Genomic DNA, 13670 nt, shown 5'->3' on the forward strand with positions numbered 1-13670 from the left:
GTTAATATAGTTGATGGACCATTTGCTCTCCTAATGCAGAGGATCTTAATATGAGACATCAATTTAATAAATGATTTATTTGATGAGAAAAGGGATGAGGCAAAAATTCTGAGTGTCTATTCTTAACAACTGAAACGTGAATTTTCTAGAAAGGAATTTTCAAAGAAGGACACAAGAAGTATGATTTAAGGTGACCTCAAGAAAAATATGAATGTTCTAAAAGTTCACTTCGGGGTCAAATTTCTGTTGTATGAGGCTATGCAGCTAAGCAGGGCATTTCAGAGCACAATAGATTCTGCTTGTGTACACAGACCTAATTCACCATATAATAGTCCTTTTCTCTATTTGGTGCCTTGTAGCAATTGCTTCATTTCTTAGCACATCCTCATTTACAGAGAAGCAGCCAACAGACTTTCAGATTTATGCCATTATTTGCTTCTTCACCTTGAACTCCAACTAAATTCTGCTATACTTTTGTAATATGAGTGCCAAATGGTGGCCGTATGCCAGACACAAACACTTCCCAGTTTCACTCACTAGCTTTCTCGATTTCAGGGAATCACAGATTCCTGCTAGAGGGCTTAAATGTGGTGCTTACACATCCCCCCTAACTGTTCCATTGCCTAAATGCTTTCTAACTTGGAAATGCAATTTGGGAACAGAGGCAATTACAACATCAGGGAACCAGAAACTTCCCTTTACGTGGGGGAACAAATGAAATTAGGAATTGAGGATTCTGAGTACTTGATAATGCTGTCAACAAATGATCCAACTCAGCCCTAACCCTAATCAGCATTTATTAATCCAACAGATATTTATTGATGTTTACAAGGTGTTAGGCTCTGTTCCAGAGATACAGTGATCCAAGAACCTGGTTATATTTCTCGACGGACCTGGTCTAGCAGGGTGGTAGTCAATATAATCATTATAATAACTCTGTTTAGTTGAGCTTCTGTTTTGTGCCAGGTACCACCACACTTCACTGATTCTAAAACTCAGTTGTCTTCATCTCTCTGAAACCAGAATGCATCTTATAACTGGTGTTTCTGTATAATCATGGCTGGCCAGGCAGCACACTGGTCTACTGGTCTGCTGGTCTGACTATGGACCTATCTATTCACATAGCTGTACAACATTCCAAGTGGTCTGTGTCTATCTCTTTCCAAAACTACAAAATAAAAATTATAAATGATAAGTACTTTTCAGTACTTTGGGATACCTACAATAATGACATTACTTTTACTTGATGATATACTGCATTTGAAGAAAAGTTGGATACCTATATAATTTCAGTCAAGACTTGAAATTTCATTTCAAGGCAGGAACTATTCCACTGTTTTGGATAAGGAAACTAAGGTACTGGGAGATTAAACAGCAAGCCCAAATCACATGGCTTTTAAGAATATATGTCAGAGGGATCCCTGGGTGGTGCAGCGGTTTGGTGCCTGCCTTTGGCCCAGGGCATGATCCTGGAGACCTGGGATCAAATCCCACATCGGGCTCCCGGTGCAGGGAGCCTGCTTCTCCCTCTGCCTGTGTCTCTGCCTCTCTCTCTCTCTCTGTGTGACTATCATAAAAAAAAAAAAAAAGAATTAAAAAAAAAAAGAATATATGTCAGAATTTGAACTCAGGTCTGTCTGACACCAAAGCCCATGCATGTGCTTTCCTTTACATCAAGCTGGTCCCTTTCTTTTTTCTTTTCTTTTCTTTTCTTTTCTTTTCTTTTCTTTTCTTTTCTTTTCTTTTCTTTCTTTTCTTTTCTTTCTTTCTTTTTTCTTTTTTTCTTCTTTCTTTCTTTCTTTCTTTCTTTCTTTCTTTCTTTCTTTCTTTCAGCAGAGAGGGGCAGAGGTAGAGAGAGAATCTTAAGGAGGCTCCATGCCCAGCATGTGAGCCAGATGTGGGGCCCGATCTCACAACACTGAGATCATGACCTGAACTGAAATCAAGAGTCAGACACATAACCGACTGAGCCATCCAGGTGCCCCAAGATGGTACTCTTTTAGTTACCACAGCAAGAACCTCTGCAATTGTGTTATAGGAAAAAACATAGAATAAAAAACACTTATTTACAGTATAATAGAAGCTGTATCCAGAATTCTAAATCATGTAACAAGTAAAAATAAACACATGCAACACTTAGGAAGTAAGGAATTTGAAAGCCTCCTGTGGAAGGTAAAGTATCTGTGCACTTGGTGACCACCCTAAGTGATCTAGTCAAATAAAGCAAGCACGTGGCAAGAAACAAAATAATGTCATAGCATCCCCTGGCTGCTTCTTAACACTGATGACTGCTGGAGAGATAATTGTCAGAGAGAAATTTTAGGACAAAGGCCTGAATGGGGAGTTAAGGGATAGACACGTGGTGAACTCTCCATATGCATTCACCCAATACATGCTCTGTGGAGCCACAAAGTCCTGGGCCAGCAGATCATACTGATGCCCTGGATCCCCGTTATGGTCCTGGAGAGGCATGGGGTTGTAGCTTCCACCCACTCTTCCCTGGTTTTGCATTAAGATGGTCTACGGAGTAGGGACCAAGAGTTGTTTCCTCTTCCTCATCTGTGGAGCTTGCCCATGAGGGTGGGAAAGCCCTGTATTAGTTGACTATCTTGATTTCTGACAGGTGCCTTGTAGAGGAAAGCAAAGACACCTCATCTCAGTAAAGGAACTTCCCTGAATGTCAAACATGAGATACACATGCTGCCACATGGCTGCTAGGTGATGGAGACCTAGCTAATGACTTAATTTGCTTTCCATAAATTGACAGATCGTCTGAAATTGGGTGTGCAATTATGAAACACGAGCCCCACTGCCAAAGACTCACCAGTGTGTCAGTGCTGACAGGACTTTATTATCTGGTTAAGAGCACATTAGCATATCTAAAGTCTGTTACTAACATCAGAACTGACAACATGACTAGGTCCCCTGATTTCTTTGTGGGCAGTTCTCTTCTTCTCTGTGGGGAATAACTACGAGGTTTGACTATCTGGGACTGGGGAGCTGGGTGGAAATGTTACTTGCAAGATTTTTCAGATTTAATCACTAATGCCTTTTTGCATTTCAGATAATAGGAGGCAAATACATAAATTGGAATTCACACAGAAGGCAAGGTTTAGCATCTCTCTGGATACCCAAAGAGCAGTGAGTCTGAATGAGAGGGCCAACATTTTTCCTAGGCTGTATCCTCACAAAGGATGCTGGGTAAGTGTACTATTCTCATCATTTTCTGTCATTTTCTTTATGTTTTCCTCAAATCTGCTCTGTTCAGTGAGATGGGAATACACAAAATAGCAGCTCTGAACACAGGATTCATCAGTAGGAGTCTCAACATATCAATTTTCAAGTGTAGCAACTTTAAACACATTGTAGGCTTTTAGTTTCCATAGAAAATAATCTCTCATTGTTTTCAAAAGAAACTGAAAGCACCCCAAATTACCACACTTTTAACATCCTGACATGTTGATGGCCCGCGTTCTTCCCAGATCAAAGTGAGAGTGGCAGAAGACAGAGCGTTGAGCAGCTTACTTAAAACATAGTATTTCATATTTGGCAGGAATTACTGTAGTGAAAAAAGACAAGGTGACTTTCTAATATATATATGTATTTTAGTTTGGCAGAGATCTGAAGAGCTAAAAACTAATTTAGGATGACATAAATGCTCTTATCTTTCCCTCCACCTCCCTTCCCAACCACAAGAAGAGCTTTTGACAGAAACTCAGCGTACGTTACATACTGTCTTTAACTCAGGGGTGATAGTCTGAGTCCTGTGTCGCGGTGAACCATTGTGTTGACTCTCATCTTAGAATTTCTAGGATTATCTGGATTTCAACAACAAAGTCATGCATCACAAGCATCTTTCTTCCTTGATGGGGTAGCCTGTTTAAGAACTTTGGTGCCTTTTAAGGAAACTGGATCTATCCAATCTTAACCTAGGACAAGAAAGCAGTGATGTCATTCAGTGAACCTGCCCTGTTACAACCTGTTGGAAAACCTCAACAAAGAAGGTACGGCGGGGCTGAGGCACCTTTAAAAACAGGGAGTGATTTTGCAGAGGAACCCAGGGTAACAGAAGATTGAAGACATGAGAGTATGTGGCAAAGTTTTTAGGCAATTCCACACAACCCAAGAGTTAAAGTGCAGTTTCTTTCTTTCTTCTTTTTTTGTTTTTTTTTTGAAGCGCTGTTTCAAGCGTTCTATTAGGATGCACATTTTTATCTTTGGGAAGTTTTTAAAGAGAAAAATGGCTTGCTTTTTATACCTTTTGGTTTGGATCAGAAAGTCAGGTATATAATTCATTACGAAGTGGGATTGCAGCATCAGAAAATAATCACCTGGTCCATTTACAATGGACATATAGTTGGACTCTTAGCCAGTTTGAAAGCATTTTTTTCTCTGTAAAAATGGAGAAACTCTGAAAAGGTATTTTTAGGAAGAGAACAGTAATATAATCAAAGAGGGGTTGGCAAACCGTGGCCTGAGGGCCAAATCCAGTCTGCCACCTGTTTGTATGCTTTTAACAGCATATGAGGTAAGGAATAGTTTTGCATTTTAAATAGTTTTTAAAAAAATCAAAAGAAAAATATTTCATGACAGATGAAAAGTACATAAAATTCAAATTTCAGTGTCCATAATTAAAGTCTCCTGGAACATAGCTATGTATAGCTGTGTGTATGGCTGCTTCTGTGTGTACAGTGGAGTAGAGCAATTGTGACAGAGACTGCATGGCCCACAGTACCAAAAACATCTACTATTTGGCTCCTTACGGAAAATATTTGCTGACCTCTATAACAGAAGATGTTTGGGAAAACAGAAACATAAGGACAGGTTAGAAGACTGAGCAACAGATATGGTTTCTCTCCACTGCAGGAATCACCAGAAGATGGTTTGGGAAAGAAAGGAACTAATTATTCTCTCTTGTTAATAAGGACAAAATCAGATACAGGGAGTTGATGCTACAAAAGGCATCATTTCAGTCTCATGCAGTATTTGGAAATAATCAGGAGAGTAATCAGGAGACCAAAGACCTAGTCTTACCCTTGCAACTAACCAGCCGCATGATTGCAGACACTCTGCACTTCAGCATCAACTCTGTGAAATGATTGCAACATACCGATTTTATTTTCTGCTAGAATATTTGGTGGGGGCTGGGGATATGGTTCAAATTTAATAATTACATAAAGATGCTTTAAATGAAAAAGTTTGCAGTTCTAAGCAAATGGAAGTTGGCCAATCAGTTATTGTTATGTATACTATGAGGATGAAAACACAGCAGAGTTGGCATAAAACAGGTGAGAAACACTATATTGGTTACATGATCCAGAAACCGAGGGATCTAGGGGGATTTCTGGTGTTGCAGGCAATGAAAGCACTTGAGCTGCCCCAGGATGTAAGACAACTTCCTGAGAGGGAAAGTCTCTTGCATTTCACAGTCAGTACCCTCTAGGAACCGTTCAGGCCAGGGGCTGAGTGATGCACAAAATGGTTCCCCAGTGGTTTATGCAGCTTTGCAGAGAAATTTATTCCAGGATATTATGTACACTGGAAGAATCTGATGGAAGAGTACAGAATAAAAGATCTTTGACCCCAGTTGTGTCAGGAGGAACTAGAGGATCCTTCCAGAGTTGGTAAAGGCCCACATGTTCCAACATACACAAGGCTTGACCTCATTCTGCTTTTACACTCATCTACAAGCTGTATGTAAGGAAGAACTTGTCATGGGGCTGAACTATTCCATATCGCTCATTTCTTGAGTCTTTTCCTCATGAGTTTGAACATGCAAGGAAATATTTTGACCTATTTGTCACAGCTCCTGGTAGGCCTGAGCCCAGTGCCTATCCATAAATATCTTGGGGCTGATGCTTTAGTTTCAAGACTTGTCATGTTCTAGTGGAACATGGAGTCATGTATGAACCAGAAGAAGGCTCAAGTCTTAAAAATTCCAGTCTCCTTAACAGGAGGGCTTTGATTTTGATGTTGCCCTTCTATCCTTCCCTGATGGCTTGTTTTCTCAGTGGGCACAATCACTCGTTGCTCCCAACAGCACTTTTCTCTGTATTTATAATGCACTGTTTATGCCCCTGCAGCTCCATAATTAATAATATACTGCTTTTCATCTTCAAAGTGATTTATACACATTAATTAATCCTTACCATACTTTGGAGTTTCTGCACGTAAATAACCATCATGCTTCCGGATTTAACTTAGGAAACCAAAACCCAGAAGGAAAACAACTTTGTCAAGGCAAAGGAGAAAGGGATCATTGGGTCAAGATCAGCACTCAAGACCGTGACCTCTCCTGGTGCTTGCAGACCTGCCATCACCTCTGGAGAGAAGCCCTATGGCTCCACGCTCACCACCACGACTGCTGGGGAAGCTGGCCCCTACCATCACTCATTTTGAGTCATAAACTATGCTTTAATACTCTAGGGTTAAAGAATAATCTTACCTAAAGCATACATAATAGAAAATGATGGATTATAATCTAATAAACTATCCTAAGATGCTCAGGTCCAGCTTCTAGTAGCCTCCAGACTGAGGATAAAGATGTTTCCTAATTCATCATTTACAAGTTACACACCCAATTAAAACATTAAACTCTCACTATATGGTTTCCCATTTATATAATCACCCTACAGAAAGCTATTATATTTTAACTATCAAGCTCAATACATCAGGCAGTAGCCATCTATCTCTCTCTGGCAAATAAAGTAGGAGGTACACTGGGGACGGTATTGGCAGAGGCGAGCAGTGCCTCAATTTCTGTATCTGGGCTCCCTATGGCGCCTACCAGCTCAGCAGAACATTAAGCCTGAGAAGTGAGCTCATGGACCCTTTTTGAAGTTTCTGACACAAAGTCAAATCATGCAAAGACCCCAAAGGCAATTCAATTTGCTCTTACCAAGCCTCCTTGAACAGTTACCTGGGAAGTACACAAAACTCCCTGGAACGACACGAAAGATTCTACTCAAGCCATTGAGTGTGCAATAGACACCCTTCCCCCTCCCCCGCAAGTCATTCCATTACTCCATCCTTCAACAAGAGCAAGTGAGAAGGAGACATGACTTTAAATTAGGGACACATGGATATCAGACCTCAGTCCCATGTGGGGCTGTGGCTTATAGCACCATGGCTTTTGCAAAGTTCCAGATGAACGTGGTACCTTTCCCCAGACAGTCACTTTTCTCATGTTTGGAAGGTATTCCTAGGAGATATGAGATGTGACTGACTGGTAAAGAATGTAAAAACTGATTTTTCTATATTAAGGTGAGCATAGTGATCTTATGGGAGACAGTGAAAACTTCACATCAGGTTTTGGCTTGTGATGCCTTGGGCAGAGCCCCAGATCAATGAGACTGCATGGCTACCTTTCCTCGACATTAGGCAAGCTTGGGTAGAAAGGTCTGGGAAGTCCTGGACCAATTCCTTCTCTGGCAGGCACCAGGCTGGCTGCCTGAGGATGAAGGAAGTGTGTAAGCCCCATTGCCAAGGGAAAAGGGACAAAGTCAGAATGATCAGGGTTTCCTTTTTTTTTTTTTTTTCTCAGCATAAGTGTTGAGAAGAATTTTGGAGTCGGCTCCTTTCTGCTGATGTTTTATAGGTTTGCTTTGCAACATGGCACAGCCAAACTGGGGAGGCCTGTCATAGCTGCCCTGAAACCAAGCCAGAACCATCAAGTGTTTCAAATAAACTTTAGCAAACACCGCTGTGGCCTCTGCCTGGGCCAGGAGATCTGCCACTGGCAAGCTCAGTTAACAGAGCCATAGCACCGGAGCTCTTTGTTGGGGCCAGGAGCTGTGAGCAGGCTTTGTGTCCAGCCCAGGATGCTCACATGCATGTGGTGCCCTGTCCCTGAGCTCTTGGCACATGCTGCTTGCTGAGGTTACAGGGCTACACCCCATGTTTGCAAACCAACATCCCTGGCATAGGAAGAAAAATACCCCAGCAACTTTACCAATCTGCTACGCTAAGGTATATCCTGAGTTCCTAAACACACAAGTTGGCATGAAAGATGAACCTGATTCATGAATATGGTGCAATTCAATTTGAGACTAAAGGTTCAGAAGCACAGGAGAGGTTGTAGGCAAGATCCACTGTATCTGAGTGACTTGATTCCATACAAAGATCTGGCTGTATGCTCTGATCTCTCAATTCTATTTCTGTTCCCCACCTCTGGAAATAAGCTAGCTACTTAGCTAGATGCTAGCTTTGAATCAAGATGTTCTCAGACATGCTGGTCCCTGTTCTTCTATTCAGTTTTTGGCTGGAGTTAACCCATGTTGCAAGAATTTTAGAGTTCAGACGGGTTAAAATCCAGTGACACAAGAGACTCGAAGACTACTTTGGGAATGAGGGATGGGTTTGCAGAAACAATTCTCAGCTCATCTCCAAGAAAGAATCCAGTAGGGATGCTGACTTACACATCTGATAAACACTATTTAGAATCTTGAGAAAGAAGCTCATCAGATTTAAATACATTTCAGGAGAGAAAAAGCACTCCCATCCCTCACTCATTGTTCAGAGCTTTCAGGAGCCAACAAGCAAACTGTACAGACAAGAGAAGCCTTCTCCACTCACAAGGCCACGACCTCTGCCCCATCTCCTCACGGCCAGGGTTCCTGGAGCAGGCTGCCCTGACTTACCGATGAAATATGCCAGCAGAATTGCCAAGAGGAGGGCTGCGGCGATGGCAGACAGGGCGGCACATTTCCAGCTGCAGTATTTAGAGGGCTTCTTCAGCTTGAAGGCCTTCCTGGAGAAGGTATTCCGGGGCAGCAGGCGGGGTGGTGGCGTGTAAACGGTTCCTGAGGTCAAAGGATATCCCGGAGAAGAACTGCTAAACAGAGGTGTGCTCCCCGAGGAGGTCTTAAAGAGAAAGTGCCTGGCAAGGAAAAGGGAGAGAGTCAGCATGGACATGGGTGGCTCCTGGGGAACATCCAGGTGTCTTTTCTTTCACTCTGCTTTATTTAGTTCTAGTAAACTGTTTTACCTTGTCATGGACAAAAGGGCAAAGATTATGTTTGATGGCGATATAAATTAATTCCATAAACTCACATCATTTATGTGTTCCCATGTAGGTCTAGATTTTATCTTTCACAATAATTCTGAAAGCATTTAAAGCAAATATGGTAACTAGATTGCTATTTGACACTTGGAGATGATGATGATGATGATGATGATGATGATGATGACGACGACAATGACAAAAAGCAGCGTCACATATTGGAACCTAACATTTAAAGGCATTAGATATATGCCGTCGCAACTACTTATGAACTAAATATTAAAAAAATCCATACATTTAAGATATGAGAAATCAGGCTTGGAGAAGTCAAGCAATTGTCCAAGGATGTGAACTCTGAGCTGCATCTCATGCTGAAGTCTGTGCTCTTGAGTGTCACCCTCAACTGTCTCTTCTGAACTTTCTTCTTGGGCTGTTTCTCCCCCTCTATCTTGCTTCCTGTCCTGAGACTGCCCCTCTAGCTAGTGTGATCATGTTTTCTCTTTGAGAACATCTTTGCCTGCCAATTAAAGTGCTCTTGGTCTCTAGGGCTACTGTGTGACTGTAGGGTCATGGGGTCTACAGTTGACACCTAATATAACCCTTCCTCAGGGTTAGGGTGTCACTCCAAGGACACTTCAAGGACCATAAGTTCTCTGAGAGATTTTTCTCTTATGTGTGCCCATTTATAAGACTTCAAATGTGACTTGCCATTCCTTGTTTAAAATGATGAATTATCTTCCAGGAAATATATAGTGGACTTTATTTTTTATTTTTATTTTATATAGTGGACTTTAAAGCATGGATTAAGTAGTGTCTAGAGTTTGAACAGCTGGAGGCTGGGGACTGTGTCTTTTTTTATACCCTGTTCATTTTTATGTTCCCAGTATCCAGCTCAAAGTTCAGCATGCAAGGAAGACTTTAGTGAATGAATGGATGAGTGAATGAGTGAGTGAGTGAATGAATGAATGAATGGCGTTTCCCTCATTTTTTGTGAATTTAAGATTCTAAGATTCCAAAATGTTATACAGGTATTTCATTTTCTCTTCAAGTCTTCAGTGGGTACAACTATACTTGACCACATATTCTATGTCAGTTATGATGCTACATGTTTTATTTGCATCCAAACCTCATATCAACCCTATATTATTACTACAGTTTTACGAAGTTAGCAAGCAAGGTCATTAGGGGTGAAACTCTAGTCTGCCTGACTTTAGATGCTTCAATTGGACCTACTACATCACACTTCTCCTGCGTAAGGGACTGAGCAGGCTATCCTGGTGGGATTCTGAAGCAAGATCACTATTATTATAAATATTTGTATCTTGGCTGCTTCTGGACAAAACCTTGAAAGTATTTTAATCCTTGACAAAGATCAAACAAACCTGATATGACTGACAGTCATGTCAGAAAATGGGTATCTGATTAGTAAGTTATTTAATATAGCTAACATTAACACAAACTATAAGTATGTTTGATGATCTGAATAAAGGCAAGAGGTTGGATTCCATAAACAAGCCTTTGTATTTCCTATCCAATAGCACTCTTTTAATGCTCTGGATTAAAAGTGTCTTTTGGAAGAGATGGAAGTAGGCACAGTGCTTAGAAGCAGCATTTTGGAGCAACAGTCACCTGGACTGGATCTGAGCAGTACCATTCCTAGACAAGTAAGCTTACACAAGTTACCTAATGCTGTTCTTAAAAGCCTCCATCTCCTCATCTGTAAAATGGGTAAATGATGGCACAGGTGCCTCATGTCATAGCATAGGTTGTTGTGTGGATTACACAAGATCATGTAGGAAAGGCACTTAACTAAAAGTGTGTCTCATAGTAAGTGCTCAGTGCATTATAAGTAGCTTTTATTATTAATTCTCAGAACAACATAAGGAGCCTGAAACATGAGTTTTAATTTAAAGCCTGACAAATGTCAAACAAACACCTGAAGAGTTTTCCAAATCACTAAATAATTGTCCACTGCCTTATAATTAAGCTAGAACATATGCACACCAGAAAGCCAGGGTGATGGGAAAATGTCGGAATTTGATTTAGAACAAGCTCAAATGTATTTCTTGAATAATTTTCCAAGAGTGGGTGGTGAAAATAGGATATCAAATTAAAACCAAGAAATATAAAGACATTGCAAGCCATCATTGATAAATATTTAGAAATACAAGGGCTCCAGTTTTCACCCCTCTGCCCCAGAGATCTCATTCCTTTCCCATGGCTCCAGGCATCATATGACTCAAGTGTCTGGGTCTCCATTTCCAACGTGCTTCCTCCCTGATGCCTAGACTCCCATTCCAGTTGTGTACTGGGCATCTCTCTTTCTCCATTTCATGGCTGTGTTGAACAAGTTATAGCCAAGCACAGTCTTTTCCTTCCCCTCCCCACACATATTCCTCTTGCATTCCTGTTATTCCTCGGTGCCTAAGAAACTAGTCATTTTTCACCTCCTACTTTCCCCTCACCTCCTCCCATATAATGGGTGAAAGAATCCTATCAATTTTATTTCTGAAAACCTGTCCCACCAACCCTTCCCCTTTCAATGTTCCTGCTAATGTTCTTCCCAAAACACAAATGTCCTTGTGCTCTGGCTTATAAATCCTGGCTGAACCTCCAATGCCTGTAAGAAGAAACCCAGATCTCAATATGGGACCAGACTCTTTACAATGACTACCCAACTTTTTTACCATTGTCTCTAACCCTGTGCTCCCAGCTCCCTGAACTCTGTGCTTCAGCCATGCCAAAAGATGCATCTTTCCTTAACTGGGTTGTTTATACTATCATGCCTTTGTGAATGGTGTGCAATGCTTCCTGGAATGACTGCTCCCATGCTTCCCCACCCATCCTACCCCAGCCAACTCCTACTCACTTTTCAACCATCTACTTGGGAAACCTGGACCCAGGTTTCCCCTACTCTTCTATCCCTATCCCTATCCTCCTATCCTATCCTCTATCACTTTGCCACTCAAGAATCTATTATATACTTGGATATCTCTATCTATCTATCTGTCTATCATCTATCTATCTATCATCTATCATGTGTTCCCCCCAGTGCCTGGCACCTGAACATTAGTTATGTTTGTGGATAGAATCAGTAAATTGGAAACAATGTTTTGGCAACATCTGAGAGATCCTAAGATGAAGATTAAGAAGTTTAAATTGTTTTAATGTTGTTTTTAATGCACTCATTTGTAAGAAATAATAGAAGGATATAATTGTTATTTTTTGTATGGGATTCCTTCCTGAGATCCTAAAATTGTCTCCTGACAACTCAGTCTATCTTCCACACTTTTCTAAAAGGAAGTCAGATTATGTCACATGTCAGTGTTCTCCTATCCCCTCCCCAATCAGTCAGTCAATCCATCCATCCATCCATCCATCCATCCATCCATCCATCCATCACCGTTTCCAATAACACATAAAATAAAATCAAAAGTCCTTCCCATGGCCTACAATGCCCTGCCGTGATCTGCCTTTTGGTCACCTTTCCAACTGTACTTTCTACCGCTTTAGCCTCTCTCACTCCACCAGTTAACCTGTCCTTTTGATATTCCTCATCATATCACATCCAACACATTTTCACCTAAGGGCCTTTATGCGTGCTGTTCCTTCTGCCTGGAAATACCTGCACAGCTTGTTTCTCCACATCATTCACTACTCTGCTCTAGTGTCACTTTCCCAGGGAGATCTTCCCTGCCCTCTGCCCTCTTTTTTCTCTGTCATTTTCCATTCTGCTATAACTGCTTTATTTTTCTAAATTATATATGTATTTGTGTATTATTTATTGTCTATCTCCATCATTAGATCTGAACTTCTATGACATTTAAAGCAAAAAGGTATTTTGTCTCATGTGTTCAACACTGTACCCTGACATTTAGAAGAGAGGCTGGCACATAGTGGGTACTCAGCAAATCTTTGTTAAATGAATGACCTACAGCTTCCTAAGGCTAAACAATGAATGTTAACAGGACAGCACTGCAAACATTTTAATTTTAAAATTAAGATTCCTTCTGCCCTGTTGACTTCTGTTTGCCAGATTTGCAAATTTGTGTATGTGCATACAGGCAGATGTTTATATTTATACATACAAGGCCAGATCCTTCCACAGGAAAATTAAACACTATGTACTTTTCAGCACTGCATTAACCCTAGTAGACTATAGTTCTCAGTCCTCCCTTTGGTATCATGGTGTCTGTTATGATCGTAGCTAAATGAAATTCATTTGGTTATCATATTCCTTTTTTTTTCTAGTTTCTGATGTTTAAAATGATAAAACCAAAGTACCAAAGATATGTAGACTCCCATTTCTCTACAACACAGCTACACCCTGGTATTGCAAATCTTCAGAAGGTTAAATTCAGCAAACAAATAATTAAAAAAAAAAAGAAGTTCCAAAGAAGTGTCCCATAAATGCTTGCTTTGTGATCACTTTAGTGCTCTATTAGAAAAGTAGAACTTGCTGGCCTCCATTCAGACTCAGGGCTAGGGTCTGGGGCATTTATTGGTTAAGAAGCTTTCTATGTGGTTTTCAAGTTTAAGAAACTCTAACCATTTTGCCCCTCTCACATGTGTCTGATGGTTAGTATACATATCTTTTAAAATTCCATACATCTAGAGAACACACTAGATGTTTAGTAGATGCATCTTTCTTTCTTTCTTTCTTTCTTTC

The 13670-nt window shown here is 40.7% G+C and overlaps 1 protein-coding gene across 9 annotated transcripts in view; it reads right to left on the minus strand.

Annotated features, from left to right (window-relative positions):
• Positions 1–13670, minus strand: part of TENM2 (teneurin transmembrane protein 2) — a 1508878-nt gene that overhangs the window by 260642 nt on the left and 1234566 nt on the right. For all 9 annotated transcript variants that reach the window (XM_077895600.1, XM_077895599.1, XM_077895598.1 and 6 more), the window contains one exon: positions 8640–8878. In XM_077895600.1, the coding sequence (XP_077751726.1) occupies positions 8640–8878 (239 nt within the window). The remainder of the gene's footprint in view (positions 1–8639; positions 8879–13670) is intronic.

Source organism: Canis aureus, chromosome 4, assembly GCF_053574225.1.
Source record: "Canis aureus isolate CA01 chromosome 4, VMU_Caureus_v.1.0, whole genome shotgun sequence".
Taxonomy (NCBI): Eukaryota; Metazoa; Chordata; class Mammalia; order Carnivora; family Canidae; genus Canis; species Canis aureus.